Here is a 16,667-nt window from a genome sequence, read left to right on the forward strand (position 1 = left end):
TTGATGGAATGAAGATTACAGTGAGGTCCCCCATAGTTTAACGCAAAGAGTTGATTATTAAACCATGACTATTGTCAACATCCGCTGAAGAAAAACATTCTTGAGAATCTTGCTAGGTTACTGTAAAGATTTCTCATGTTTCAGTTAATCATCCCTTTTCTGCAGTGGCTTATTTACTGTTCTGTGTTGTTGTTTAGTTTATGTCTGCTTGATTTAATCTCCACATTGGAATTCCATGTTGGATTTGCAAGATTACTTTTACTTACGGTGAAGGTACATGTAGACACATTGAAGAGCATCCCAGTATGGCCTATGCACCTGACCATGACCGAACAAATACATAATGTTTGCCAAGGGATGGCCTTTAGTAAGCATTTACACATAGACTATCGTCTACTTGATAAATCTTAGGTTTCCTGCAGAGAATTCACCATTGGGCACATGAGATTTGGCATAGTTTCAGGGAATATTTACCATGATAGGGATGGTCCATTTCAATATATTTCTGTAATGAATAATTAACCCCATCCATTGATTGTTGCATTGCTACTGATGATATATAGTATGTTTGAATAAACCAGTAGCACATATGGTCAATCTAAAATTATTGATGCCAGTACAATATTCTAGTACAATATTCTATACACAAAATCAATCAAATGGATTTTGAATGTCCTTCCTCCTAAAATGTTCATGTTATATTCTGAGCACATCTTCAATCTTCCCAGTAAGGTTTAAAGTTAGCTGAGCATGATGAATTGTTTCTGTGATTGCTTAAAGGGACTGTAGCCAATAGAGACTGCCAAACTAAAACCAGCTACACCACCAGAGGGTCCGCCGACATGTCAAGTGGCTATCTCTCTAATTTGTGACAAAATTACAACCTTTATTCACACTGCAAAGTAGGGACTTACGACTCGTATTGAGGCAAACATACTTTGAATTACTAGCTCTATATACACACTTCTGTAGTTGTAAACGCCAGGATGCAATTTTACTGGTGTTGAGGGTTGAATAAACAGATGTGTTAATCAGAATTGACCTATATTTCCTGTGTGGAATAGCAACACAACAGGTATAGTAATCAGAGCCAGATCACTCTCATTTCCTGTAAGGGTTGTAAATTATACTGCTGTGAAATACATGGTAAACACATTACATTATGAGGAACACCATTGGATCGTCCAGTGTGTTCTGATGATATGATTCGTAAAGTACCCCCCTGCAGTTGCAGTGTATACACACTAACAATAGTAACATGCTGCATAAGGTAGTGATTTCCTCCCCCAGGAACAGTCTAGAAATGTGAACTCCAGTTGTTCTGGCCAAGTGGTGGGCCAGTCTATTACTGTCAGAAGGTGTTAACTGTGACTGATACACAATTTTACACCCACTGTATTATCAATTATACTTTAATCACTATGTGGTGTGAAGTGTGTCCCTCCCCTTTTAGTGGGGGTGACCAATCAGTGAACAGCTGTGAGGCTCAAAAATACCCTGTGCACCTGCTAACAGTTATCAAAGTTATCAAAGTTATTTAGAAAAGATGGTTGGTCTTTCGTACAACTTAAAAGTTAAGAAATAGAATTTTTGTCTTCCTTTGAAAAGAATGGCGACTCTTTGTAGTATTTGGGGAAGAGGAAAAATGTGCAAAGATACATTATACATAGTACAGACAAGTCAGCATGCTTATCAACAAGCCCTTGTGCACTAGTAATAATTGGAACCAATCTTAATACATAGCAAACAGCATGAAGGGAAAATGAAGCTATCCTCAACCCAAAATTCGGCCCTGGCTTGCTTTGGTAAAGAAAAATTGGAGAAAAAATGTATTCAAATCCTTACAAATTCTGCATTTGTTTGTTACACGTACTCGTAGGCCTTACTACGAAAACCTTAGAATGTTTAAAATCTTTTCAGTTACCCACTTCTGAGTCAACCAACAAGCCCTGGTAAAACTTAACCTTCATGGCTGAATTCTATTACCAGTCCAGTAGAACCAGTAGGGATGCTACAGAGTGGTGACATACGGTTGTACCAGGTGGCAGTGACCCTGCCTGACCCGGTCAGAGGTCAAGTCCATCACATCTGACTTCTGTTCTCCACATGTACATAATTGCCAAGTATGCTGGAGAAGGTCAGGTGTTCCTGTGGGCTTTAATCTGTGGGCATGATCTGACCAGCCATAGTTTAAGTGGATGGGGGCTAAGGTTACATCACCACTGGCTCCCTCCAGACACTGCCAGCTTAATGGTTAGCACCCTCCTGTGTTGGACATTACACATGGCTTATGTACATATTCAACCATAGGATAAGAATGACTACCTTTTTTAATGTCTCTTGTCTTCATGAAATATTGTGAATATTTGTGGGTACAGTCAAACCTGTCTATAGTGGTCACTCAAGGGACTGAGTAAATTTGGCCACTATGGCCAGGTGACCACTATATAGAGGATATGGTCGACTCGAGCAATGAGTGACACAAGACATAAGTTTATACTAAGGTACTGAGTATTTTTTTACATACACACTGCACAGGTGCTTATAACATCTACAGTTCAATTTTTGTTTCCTTATTTTTGTTATACAGTATATCATAATTTTAATTGAAGAAATATTGCAATGACCATGCCCTACACAAACACATAAACTGCAAATGGTCTTCAATTTAGTTGACATGGATGTCCAGTTTACCAGTTCCCACGGCAAAATTAGTCAGCTGCCCCGCACTCTTCGCTATTATCTAGCGAACCCGAAAAAGACGGACTTGTGCTCCAGGTTCGATCTGAAGACTTCTGAAGAGACCGCCATTTTTCTTAGAAGTTTGATGCCTCTGTCGCCGACAACGAACGAAATTTAGCCATGTAAAACAACTTATTTTGCAACTGAACGCCACCCATTTAGTTAACAACATTTTGAAACAAAGGATTGTTCCTTTGTTTCCACTTATTGTTCGTTTTCGGCCGGTTTTCAAACAAAACATCGTGGCGAGTTCCCTTTGTTTTCAGCTTGGGTTCGGCTTTTACCATTATCCCTAGTATGTGGTAATCATTGGAAAAGTGGATCCGTTCATGCTTATTTCTTTCATAAATTTAGTACAACTTGTATCTTACATCATAATATATCTGTATCGATGCATTTTTAAGGTTTGAATAATGAAATTACTCTCAGGGATGCGGTATTACAAAATAGATTTACCATATTTAACCTACATATCAGTGGTATCGTCTGAACTCTTGTGACCTTTGCTGCGACGCCATCTTGGAAAAATGCGTAAATCTCGAAAATTCTTTATTTACCCGCAAAAACCGGAAATTCCGCCCGGAAAATTACATTTTCAAGAACTTAACACATCTGATACATGAATGAGTCTTCTGTTAAAAAGCTGCGGCCGTAATTTCGCCCAGTCCGACAGCTCAGAAATGACGATGTGCCGCGGAACCGAGACGAGTGTTTACAGACACGTAAAAAATCAGAAGACACCATTTCTGGAAATACTTCGCGTCAAACTACGAAATTCTTTAATGTTTTCTTTATTCAAACACATTAAGGTTCTAGTTGAGCCCACGTTTTGGTGGCGCAGCGCGGAAATAAAAAGATTGTGAACCAGGCGTGGGCTGGCACGGCTCGGAGTTACGGCCGCTGATGTAAACAAAGGTACGCCGGCCACGCTGTGACCGCGGCCTGACCACGCGCAGTGACCGCTATCGGCAGTGTTGCCGTTGCGGCCGGACCGAAAATTGGCTGACCGCGACCACATTGGACAGGTGACCGCTATAGACTAATTCTTAATGCTTATGTCAATGGGAAAAATCCAAAGGACCGACTAAAAGTGACCACTATGGCCAGGTGACCGCTATGTCCAGGTGACCGCTAACACAGGTTTGACTGTATGTTAAAGATTTACATTGAAATGAAAATATAACATGATCCATATCAGTGGATTGCGATCATGTATGCACCTGTCCAGCTCCCATCTGAATCTGACATACACTAGTAGAACTGATGTAAGCATGATCCTTTAGTATTATATATGTAGCAGGTTGGCATTTATTGTGAACTGGCATCAGGTCACACAGCACTGGTATAACTTAGAGCAGCCGTAATCTTTCTGTGTCATAATATATTATGTTATAATCTTCATGTATCAGTTCTTGTCCTTCATACCTTCAGATTCATATTCCAAAAGAAAAGAGGAAATATCTTCTGTAAAGTTACCATTTACATACCATTAAGACTGTAGAATACTGTGAAAACTGTTAATGTAAGAAGACCGAATGATCCTACTAAAATAAATTTGAGGCTTGAGCAGGAGCTGGGAGAAAATCTTGAGCATCAGATCTTGGCTCAGTTCTGAGACTGGAGCTAATTAGATCTACTATGTTTGTAAACATTCTGGCTAATGTTGGGTATGTCCCTGTTTGGTATGAGTGGACTTTAGGACAGTTCATCCATGTGGAACTAGCCTGGGTGCCATCCTAGATTACCACCAGGGCTCCTGCGTTCGCTACACTAAAAAATCATCTAGGATCTAGTAATCTAGGATGGCATCTAGGCTAATGTGGACTGTTGGTGGCAATATCATTGGTTTAGTTCTGATTGGAAGGTAAAAGGAAAAGAAAGATTAATTCAATGTTAATGACAACATTCAGAAACTTACGTCTTATGTCGATTTTGAAAGGAAAATGAAACTGCTTTGAAATAAAATTATGTTTTTTTAAGTTCAGAAAGCTCAGTATACACACGCTATATGAACATCTAGTCTAGATGAAAATCTAGTGAACAAATAAACAGCAACAAAAAGCACCATAGAAAAGATATGTATCTAGATCTGAGTTTTTATAGATATACATGAAACGTTAGTACAGAAACAATTCACATTATCATGGAACTTAACTGGAAACTCATCTGTGTTGGTAGTAATCATAGTACAATGCCTAACATACAAATTTTAGCATTGTACAATACTAGAAACATTTCTCATACGATTTTCGGTATGATGAATAAGGAAACAGTAGAGTAAAACGATGAAAAACACTGCAGCCCCCTACACTTGCCTAAAACGAATCAGACACAGGATAAACCATTTAGGACTTATATAGGAACGTAAGTCCTTAAGAGGCTTTACCGGCGTATGTTGTAAATTAGATGAAGGATGTTGCCAACACTAAGGTTTGTCTGTAGTCTAGATTTATAGAGGCGTGTTTCAGGGTACAGACTTGGCCTCTGACTGCAGGTAGACTGAAACACATGTCCATTCTAGTATTTCTACACCTCTACAGATGGTGTTCATAACAATTAAAATATGTGGCATAGTTTAGTCTAGAGGTATTCTTCTAGTAGGATGATAAGTAATGTTATATACTGTATATGGAAATCAACTGAAGATGCGGAAACTATATTAGGGAATGTTGATGGATAGATATCCGGGTTAACAATATTTACATATCAGTGACATTTACTTAATACATACTACGATTACAAGTCAGTGACTTTATCATAATCAACCATTTTTTTTCCTTCTCATGTACTAGTATTGACTTGTTCTGCCAGTTCATTCTAGTGACACTGAAGAAGAGTGATGGATGTCACTTAAAAATGTCCCAAAGAAATCCCTGTATCCTATACAGTTGTAGAGATTGAATTGTCTTTAACCTTCTCCCAGCTGCCGAAAACCAACACAAATTTGGTCCCAAACAGCTACCTTAGTGTGGTGAAGGTTAAATATATAAGGGAATGACTGGAAAGGATTGGATGGGGTTTGTGTTTAAGTGTCGGTGCAATTTTTCTCTCAGCTCGATATTCATCTGTCATTCTATATTAGGAACCAGGAAAGCTGGTGTATTCACATACGTCTAGACTTAGCAGGACTCAAAATTCATTTGCACCTGACCTAAAGGTTTGGGTGCACAAAAATAATTTTGGGTGCACAACACACATGTAAAATTAAGTAGAGGGTTAGCAAACCGTACTAACAAAAACCTACTGCCTCTCTAAAATTGAGAATGTCAATCTGGTTTATAGCTAACTTCAAAATTTGAAGTAATACACATGTATATCAAACATAGTACAACAAAGGTATTACTTTTTCAGATCCTTGAATTTCAAGAATGTTACATATACCAGTGTGTATTTGTACCTCTACACTATACTTTAGCCTACAAAAATATCTAGGTGCACTGGTGCACCGTGCACCCACAGTCACAAATTAGGTGCACAGCTCCAATTTTGGATGCACAAAGCACATGCACCCAGTATTTCGAGCCCTGCGTAGGCTATCTGAGAATGCTGATATAAATCCTGACTAACATTTTCAGTGTTAGTGAAAAATCCTTCATGCGCTGGTTGATATTCACATCACTTGTCTTCAGAAGTATTGTTATAACCTTGAACTGGAAGAATGGGCTGACAACTGTTTTGTCCTCAGCAGGAGAAAATCAATATCTGCCACCTCCTGCTTTCTATAGAAGACATAGATTCTCATGCAACAAGACATATTTCATAAAGAATCATATCAAAATAAATGTATCTAGCAATGTAATAAAAAGTAACAAAAATATGATATGAATGCTGCCAGAATCCATTAAGAATTGGGTATATTTTACTTCTGAATAAACATGATATTGGCTCAATGAAGGATAGTTAAGTTCATAAAATGGTGTTTTGAATGCACTGTACATTTTGCCTTCAGGCATTTATTGTATTTGGCTGTGAACTACAAGGTTAGGTTACGTGCAGGAATTCTTTTATTGCATTACTGTAAATGTGATTTGTTAAAGGGCAATGTCAAAGTACATGCACCACATTTTTCATTAGAGGAAGCACAGTGGCCTTGAATTCATTTGCAGGCCTGAGTTGTGGTTTTGATTTACCCAGGGGCCACCTATTGGTCAATGGAGGGATATGATATTGATTCTATCCTCATTTACATTCAGTTTATGTAATATGTTGGCACTTAAATTATGTAGGTGTGCTATGAATAGTATGATATCATACCTTAAACTGCCTTAAATCTCACAATAGTTTCTAGTTCACCAGTCAGTTGTCGTTTTTTTCACACCAGTTTTCAATGTGCACATAGAATTGATATTGATAATGCATCGTTTGCAAATTATTAGTTAATTTCAGGCCATGATTTAAATTTACTAATATTCCAAATGTTCAGTTTTCTGACTAGGATGTAGTAGACTACAAAAGACTTAAGGAATGTTCAAGTTATATACTAAACTGTTATATTTTTGTCGGTCATCATATCTTTGGCTTATTCCAACACGTCACTACATATTTGCACAGGCAATTATTCAATCATCCATTAGAAGGATATAGAAAAGGAGATATATATGGTGATAACATTATAATGATGCCGAGGTCCATTAAAGTATTATTTACAGAGACATCTAATTGTCATGTAAACTAACTCTAACAGGCGTATAAGGTTTCCTATTGACAAATGGCTTCAAGATCAACAAAGTAGAAAATGGTGGGTGGGACCGAGTTTCACCTATGTGAATACAGATAACAATGGTAGGATTTGGCTATGTATGATCACGCATTCATTGAAATCAAAGTTTGGCTGGGTTCTATTGTGCTGTCTGGGTTGTGTCTGTTAATAGTGCACATGGGTGGACAACCTCGTTACTGAATGTCAAATCTATTTTGTTCAAATCCAGCTGAAAGAAAGGCCTATCTGTTTCTGCCATTTACGTAATTTGCAATACGATACATGTTGGTTCCTTCCTGTACTTGCCTCTTGCGTCACGAGTTATCCCGTTTTATTTTTGTCAGGAAACACAGAATGAGCGAATGATTACAGATGCCGCGACATGGTGGTCCTTTGAAGAAATTTGATTCTTGGAGTCTTGTTTATGTTTAGGCCTAAGGTGACCCTTTTCAACACCTTTGTGAGAATGTAGGCCGTAACAAACACCACTCAATGGAACGCTTCTCTTTAAGATGCAGGTTTCCCCATTTTGAAGGAGCTCTTAATTGAAGTCTTTACAATACAATTGACAAAGCCACTCTGAGGACCACTTGATTCGATGAAAGTCAAAGAAAGGGAAAGACAAGCAATTACTTTTACGTCGGAAACCTTCCTTTCTCATGTTCTTTTGTAACTGCGACTTGTTGTAAGCAGAGCTTATCCTCTGTGGAAAGTAATTGCAAAGGTAGAAAAATTGTTCTAATTTTGCTGTAGATTCATTGATTGGTAGATCTGAAAAACGTCTGTAGCATATATCTAAAGATTGCCATGCAGGAACCTGTACATTTTGTATTGCACAGTTTTATGTGGTGTCTTACTGCTAGGGAAGTACCAGGGGGGATTTGTGTATTTTGCCCAGAGGACCAAACAAGAAAATCCAATTGTCAGGGCTGAAAATTTATGTCCTTGTTACTGCCTCCCAAAAGATTCATCCGCCATTCTGCACTGATTGATTTTCAATGCTAGAACATTGGCAAGAGCCCTGGATATTGTTTACAAGCATATTTAGAAAATCAACTTTTATACGATTACTGTATATACCATTGACAGTTGTTGTCTTTTAAAAGATTTCAAACATTTGACAGTTAAAAGTGGAATTTCAAGAAGGCGTCTGTGTAGTTCAGAGTTTGTAAAACTTGGCACAAGACCACAAAAACATTGCCACAATGCAACCTTCAGCCTGCAGTGAACCATATCTGTACGCTCTGTGAATCCAATTAAGGACAGAATGGCCCAGTTTGATCTTGTTATATACCCAGTTGTTTAGCAGCTTCTGTTTTACTTTCTGGATCTTTCCAAGGTAAATCTCCAAGCAGATATTTGGTTTCACTTTCAGCTCATTTTTGTTATATATGTCGACTGATCATTTTGTATTTTTCCTGGGCCTATTGTCACATACTGTACCATACAGCATGTAAAGAAACCCTCCAAACTGAAAACTGTATTAAGTATGTATATAAAGCCTCCCATAAGAGCTGAACCTATACATATACTTTGTATCTGCTTGGAGTGTAGCCAAGGATAGGCCATGCCCCGAGGACCCTGCCGGTGCTGGTGTGGCCCCTCCAGTATATCCGACATACCTGAGTTGTGGTGTCTGTTCAGGGGACTTAGTCACCTGGTATGTGAGTAGAGAACCTTCAGGACAACACCTACCTGAGCCTCAGGTATACTGTAAATGCCCTTAATTTCGTGGTGATTTAATTTCGCGGCAAGGAAAAAAAGGAGTGTAATGTATGTAGTAGTGGAAACGCTGGCGGCCTGGCGCCTTTGCGGATTTAAGTCTACGGAAAAGCGGTCACTGCGAAAAACCGCAAAATAAACCAATGCAAAATTTTCAAGAATTACAGTAACCACCCCAGCACACCTGTCTATTGTCTGTAAATCATACATGTCTGGTCGGGATAATATCTATGTATTATCTGTGATGAAAGGAGATGATACTGTTGCTGTAGTCCCAAGTAAAGCCTATAATTTTTGTGAAGAATGTTGCAGGTAAAACATATCCCAGACATGTTCGAGCTTGGCTTGAAAATGAAATGTACCACTAACGGACAACTACATGTACTTGTATATCTATACATTCAGAACTACCAGAATCATTCTGGTAGTTTAATGATACATGTTTTCGTGAACGATTATACAGAATGTCTTTAAATCATGCTTATTAGATATGCTCCCGTTTTTCAGGTAAGCATGTTTTAATCTCCAACCACATCAATGTCCTTTAAGTAGGTTTAAGTCAGCAAATATTTGATTTTTCTGGTAGACAGAGCATCAGGAATGAATAGGTACTGAAACAAACAAGTCTTTTACTGGCAGAAACAGGTACATTACAGTTCCCTTTTTTGTATGTACTATACCATATTTATACCTGTGCCTGTATGGATAATCAATGACAGTTTTGTAAAAGGTACTAAATTGGTCATCTTTGCAGATGGACATCAGTAATGCCTTACTTACACTTAGAGAAGAAAAAAATCTGACGTCAAGTTATTTACAAAACATACACGGGTCCTTTCTTCCTGGGTTCTCTTCCTCTAAGGGTCATAAACCTTGACCTTTCGTAACATCTACCCTGGTGTGTTAGGTGTAACATTTGTGAGAGAAAAGCCTTCTGTCAATAAAACAAGTTCCAACCATGTAGCCATATGTCATCACCATATGGATGTCCTCTATAGTGTCCGAGTATGCATGTCTTGAGGATAGAGATAGCCTCCGCCAAGCCTTTCTGTGGGGTGTGGATCATAGAATTAGGCAAGAAAGGGAATAATTGGCCAGGAGAGTCAGTCTGCAGGATCGGGAGGGTTGCACCTGGCGAATGAAACCCTATGGTGGCCAAACTCCACTAGCAAAATCATTTTCCATTGTCTTAGATTATCTCAAATCTTCAAGAGTGGGGTCAAGATGTTTTAGCTCCCTCTTGTTTTGATTATCATCTTCCTAAGGTGTGTTATGAAAAACGGAAAAATTCCCTTTGCAATAGGTGTTCCCTGCAAATACTTTCATTGTACTTCTTTTATTTGACATGGAAAATAGGTTCTGATCTGATAATTAGTTGTAAGACCTTACATTAACCATGTTAACAGAAGCCTGGAAGAGGACTAAAGTAGTATCAAGAGACCATCATTTTTCCAATGACCCCTTAATTAGGTCAACTACCTTTGTGGACTTAGCCATTTGAATGGGTGATTTGTTCTTTAGGGAAAGTCCTGTGGCGATGTAAACACTGCTAAATAACCTGACATATTCTCTTTCATGTACTGAAGGTATTATACAGGCCATGTCATAGGGTTAAAGGATACAGCAAAACATCCATCACGAAATCTTTCAGTCTTAATTTCTCTTTGCGAGCACACTGTCTTTTTGCAATTTTTCAAATGCAGAAAATAGCGATTCTAACTGGTAGGTTTATTTTTCATTGTTTATCTGATATAGATTTCCGGTTGATAGTCTAAATCCAGTTAAGGACAAAATGTCAAGTTCGAAGGTTACTAGTTTATTGACATTCAACACCCCGTGATAGAAATAGACGTGGGGCTTATAGGCGGAGGCAAATAGTCAGCATTTTTATGGCAGGGGTCATTTTTCATTCAGCAGGGTCAGGCTATAGATAGAACGCATGGTCAGCCTTTATGAATGGATGGATGGATGCAAGTCTTGTCCATGCAGCAGTTTCTTTGTTTGAAAATATGCATTTAGCTTCCAATTTTTATGAATATGTAATGTGGTAGTACCATTTGTTGTCACTGCCTAGTACCACTACAAAGGCAGATGAAACCAGAGCGCCTCCTTTCAGCCAAAGGTGGTATTACAACATGCCAAACATGACTGAATCAATGAGACAATATGAATTGAACATACACATGAAATAAAGTTCCATGTAAAAAAATACTAATCATACGATGGGCCATCAGTGGTTAATGTATATGCACAGCCATAGCACATAATTTCAATTGATTTCCTTGTAAAATTTGTTGAAAAAATAATGACTGGACGAAAACTGAATATAGGTCATTGGGCATATATTATCAAATATATTTATCAATTTTTTCTAAAGAATAGCAACTTGTGCATATATATTACCAATTCTTAAAAGCACTTGATTGTTATGGCTGATCATTTATTTGTTAGTGTTCCTATCCCAAATCTGCCAGTCATCTATCGATTCAGGTACTGTACTCTCATAAAAAAAGATTATTACTTTTCATTGATGATGTAAGGCTCTATCATGATTTATCATCTACCAAATCTATTCCTTTAGGCCAAATTTTAAACCCTCAACCACTTAGATAAAGATTTTGCCTAGAAAACAGCTTGCTGACTCCTGTGTAAGTTCAGAGGTCACCAATCTGCATTATGTACATAAAATCATAGGTGGCTACTGGGACTCATTTGTGCCAAGCTGTCAAGTTAGATGTATTCCCTTCCATATTGAAAAGGTTGCCAGATATAGATTATCTGTCTCTGGTGTGAAAGCACTTATTGTACTGTCTGATAAATCACTGGCCAGTGAAATGCAGTTTTGAAAAACAGTGATAAGTCATTTTCGAATTATTGTTATCTAGAGGTAAAATCCCTTAGCTGGTGAATAAATACACAGTATCTCACACTAGCATATTAATGGTTGGAAAATAATGGAAGCAGAAATTAAGGGTGAATTTAAAAAAGAAAATTCTATCAAAAATTGGTTTGTATGTTAAGATAATTTGAAAATTTGATTGAGGGCAAATAAGATGGAGGAGTCATTTGTCTTTTATGCTTTGAAAAAAAGTTTGGCTTCCGATTTACCATCGATTTAATGAAATCAGTCACAGACATGGAATTATTCATCGACCCCATTGTGCGTAAGTTGACAGGGAGAGCCATTTTCCCAAATGGTCCACATCTGTCCAGGCGTTTAGTTTCTAACCATGGCGGCCTATTGTGGTGCACTTGTCCGCTCCTCTGGCCAAGAGTGGAAGGTAAAGAGTTCTTTTATGTGTATATATGGCTCTCTTCCAAGTGTTACAGCTATGAACGTGTTATTTATCTTTCTAACAGTGATTGGACATAATTTCATGGTTTTGCTGTTAGTAGCATTGTTCATGTATTCTCTTGTACAGGTTTTATTCATGAATACAAAACAATGAGGGGGAGATACAAGTACATCGATATATATACTGTGTGGTAGATGATTTCGTTGTTGTCAGCCTTCTGTGCAATGAATTCTTTTTGTCTCTAAAAACTAGATGAATATTTTGGAAAGGTTGAAAAATGTTATTAAGATGGTATTGGCCGATTAAGATTAAGAAGCTTGGAAAAAAATTAACCTCATCTCGAGGTGCTAATGTCAAGTTTGTCCCATTTTCATTGTTTTGAATGAAAATTGGATTTGGAATATAACTGGTAGTAATAAATGGTAAGGCATATTTTTGCCCCTTCTGGAGTTGAAAATACACAAAGAATGGGTTTGGTTTGCTTGCAATGCATCAATCTGCCAATAGGAGGTGCTGTAAGCACTACACACATGGGCATAGATTTGTAGGTGTAGTACCAAAACTTGCCACCAGGGGAAGCACAGCACTATGGGGGTCCACCAACAGAGATGTATGACAAGTTCACATTTCTGGACCATGACTCACTTGAGTGTTTGAGATGTCTTGATCCAGTTTTGTCTACGGTTTGTTCTAGAGGTATTGATCCAGAAAGATCCCACTTAAACTAGACCACCAGTACTCTCTATCTGTCAGTAACTGATAAATAAAACCTAAAACTGGTGAAGAGATGCGAGGTGACCCATAAACAACTGTGTCAGCTACTGGTAGTATGACATGTGTAGAAAACAGTATCTAGGACAAGGGTATGATTTATTCTTTGAAGCATGAATGTTCTTCACAGCCAAAGTTGTCAACTTCCTATGATTACTGAGGTCGAAAAAAAGACCATTCGTGAAGACTTGTTTGAAATAAAACATGTGGATACCAAGATAATTGCCAAGGTTTAGTCCTTTGACTTAGTTTGAGCATAAATTTCTAACATTTCTTGTACATATGACATTGAACTAGCAATAACAAATCATCATTATCATATCACAGTAGACAGCAGACTTTTGAATTATCTTACCAGACGGGAACATTGGTACTGATTTACATCAAAGATGGTATAAAACAAAACAAAACCAACACAACATAAATAGACATTATACTGACTTCCCTTTTCCCACCTATGTTGTAATTGTCCAATGGATTATTCTTATGTAAATCCCTTTGTATTTGTTTTGGCACATTGCTGTTATATACAGACAAACAACAAATTGGGCATAAAATCATGCCAAAACAATGAATAATCAAAACTTTATTTGAATGTGATTGAACTGCTATTTTCAATTGGCTGATAATGACTTTATATTAAAGGTACCCCGGGTCCCTAAGGACTAGATCTTTAGATTCAAATATAAAGATAAGCTTACTGTTGTTACCTTTGTCATGTCTTGATAGATAAGACGTAATTTGAGATGTTTTCGTCTGTCCCTTACTGAGGGTCTGCATGGGGGGGTCCTGGCAACGCTTAACGGTAAATTCAGACCAGCCGATAACGCTTAACGGTAAATTCAGGCCGGCCGATAACGCTTAACGGTAAATTCAGCATTTTTAGAACATGAGATACCCCTGAAGACGACGGTTTTTTGCCACTAGTCGTCCTGATCTTGTGGCAGGAGACCTATTACGCTATGTCATTCTCACACGCCTGTTCCGAACGCTTTAATTTCATGATCACAATGACGAGCGCCGAAGGCGTGACGAAAATTTTGAAATCTTGACCCTCTGAAACGCTATTTCCTGCATTCTGAGGGGGGGGGGGGGTCCTGAAGAGTAAGCTAAGTTTTATGACATCTATATTTGAAAAAAATAATACAGAAGAGTTTCAGCTTGATTTTTGAGGGGCGTCACGCCCTCCAGACCTCGCCAGAGCTGCGATATGCTCCCGGGCAAAATTCTTGACACCGCTATTTCTTGCATTTTGATGGGCAAATATTACTGGTAATTTAAGTTGAGTTTAATGATGTCTCTGTTTGTGCAAAAATAAAGAAGAGTTTCAGCTTGAGTTTTGTGGGTCGACGCTCTTCTGACAATATTTTTCGACGGAGGCCTGGCCATGCACCCGGGGAAAATGTTAAAATCTTGAACGCGAAACACTTAATTTCCTGAATTTTGAGGAGAAAACTTTGCTGGTAGAGTGAAAAATAGAAGTGTTTCAGCTTGAAATTTTGTGGGGGGTGCCCTACCGACATATTTTTGCCGGAGCCGTGTGCTCCCTGGAGAAAATTTTGAAATCTAGACCCTCTGAAATGCTTTTTCCTGCGTAACGAGGAATTACTCAATAACGCTTAAAGTTGAATTCAGGATGACAAATAACGCTTAACGAGGAATTAAAACGACCAGTAACGCTTCACGATTAATATACCGATAACGCTTAACGGTAAATTCAGGCGGCCGGTAACGATTAACGGTGAATTAAAATCGCTCTAACGCTTCACGAAAAAGGGCATGCAGACCCTCCTTACTGGAGTGAGCATTTAACAGCTGCATTTCTTTTTTGTTAGAAAAGGATTAACATGTAAAATGTCGGTCAATTAGCGTGTGCTACTTTCCGGGATGAAGTGTTGAAATAGTAAGTCCAGTGTTGTTGTGAGAGACTTGTACTAGGTTCAGTTCCTGTCTGTTTTCCAGTAGCCATAACAAATTGAGAAAAATCTGGTACAAGGAAACCTTAGGTAAACGTTACTGTATACCCCTGGGTGACAACCAGGCCAGGTTTTAACACAAGTCCCTTTAAAAAAACTTGTGTTTTTTTCGACACTTTTACACTACAACAGAGCTGCTGCACGCAACTGATGGCAATGTAATGTTTCAATAGAAGTATGAATGTTAAGTTATCGTTCAAAACAAATGAAACGGATAAGATTGATATTGAGATTTACCAGTACTGTAAAGAAATTCTCCTTGCATCACATCCAACTTTTTCGCACATGCTGCAAAGCAAAGGTCAGAGGTATTTCTAGCCCATTTGTAACCTATAACAGGTCTCTGGCTTCATGCCAAGTTTAGAAGTAATGGAATACTGGAAATACAGTTTCAGGAAGGCATGCCATCATCTGGTATAGGGTAAATCATCTATAAACACCTTACTGAATCATTTTGTCATCAGGAAATTGTGAAAATCTAGTCAGGAAATTTGCCACTCTTACCTGGTTTCCTCTGGTTTCCTTTGAAAGACTGTTTCATCTTATCTAAATCTTCATTCTCTGTCCTGGATGTCAGTAAATATGCTCAGCTCTTCAAAATAACAGTAAATTTCCAGCTTATGAAAAAGTGGAGCAGAAAGATGATCTGGGGAAAATCCACTCACCAGCGTCTGGGAATTCTTGAACTGCGGCTACCCCCTGGCCACAACAGGAAATGTGGGAATCTCTTGATACTGAGGAATTTCCTCGCTCCAATTTCCTGGGCCGTCTGAGGCAATGCCTGGGTGGGGGTTCGGGAGAATGGGTGTTTATCTCACGTTGTTGTCCACAGGATAAAAGGATGGCACTTGTAAATGGGGCTTTATTGGCACCCCCCTGTTGGAGTAGTCAACAAGCCCTGTTTGTCAACTACAGGAGGGTAAATAGGCAGCTCTGGGAATTCACATTCTTTATTGTGCATCTGGAATGGTCCAATTTTAGGGATCTTTAGAAAAGTTTGTTTCTAAATTCTCAGAATAAACGAAAGTAAAAGTACATAATATTTTTGATTAAATAAACAGACAATAGAAAAGTGTATTGCTTTACTAAATACACATTAAATTGTTGTACAAATTGTGATACCGAATACACATCTCCCACAATCACCCCTTGAAGATGAGTGGTAGGTTCCAGGGGCAATGATCCAGCAGGCTGGATCTAACAGAAGTGGTCACAAATCAAGTGGTCAGGATGCACTATAGCCTGAACCAGTGCAAGTACCTGGCCTTCAGCTCTTTTGTATGGACTGTGGAGGTCTATAGCAAGGTAAACATGTGGTTACAGTCATCTGTAGGGCTGATCTTCAACTTGAAGTTCAAGTCTTTATGAGTAGTCTAGGTCTATGGGAGGGGGGGTTCCTTGTATCATGAGTTATCAGTATGTTGTGAGACTAGATGCAAGGTGATATGATAGGAAAGCCTA

The 16,667-nt window shown here is 38.4% G+C and overlaps 1 protein-coding gene across 30 annotated transcripts in view; it reads left to right on the forward strand.

Moving 5' to 3' along the window:
* LOC136447335 (leucine-rich repeat flightless-interacting protein 2-like) overlaps nt 1-16,667 on the forward strand; it is a 44,677-nt gene that overhangs the window by 1,340 nt on the left and 26,670 nt on the right. For 2 of the 30 annotated variants that reach the window (XM_066446115.1, XM_066446133.1), the window contains exon 1: nt 16,358-16,511. The exons of the other annotated variants lie outside the window; for them this stretch is intronic. In XM_066446115.1, coding sequence (XP_066302212.1) covers nt 16,437-16,511 — 75 coding nt within the window. In that variant the 5' untranslated portion in view covers nt 16,358-16,436. Of the gene's footprint in view, nt 1-16,357; nt 16,512-16,667 lie in introns of those variants that run through there. 30 annotated transcript variants of the gene reach the window in all.

Source organism: Branchiostoma lanceolatum, chromosome 13, assembly GCF_035083965.1.
Source record: "Branchiostoma lanceolatum isolate klBraLanc5 chromosome 13, klBraLanc5.hap2, whole genome shotgun sequence".
Lineage (NCBI taxonomy): Eukaryota > Metazoa > Chordata > Leptocardii > Amphioxiformes > Branchiostomatidae > Branchiostoma > Branchiostoma lanceolatum.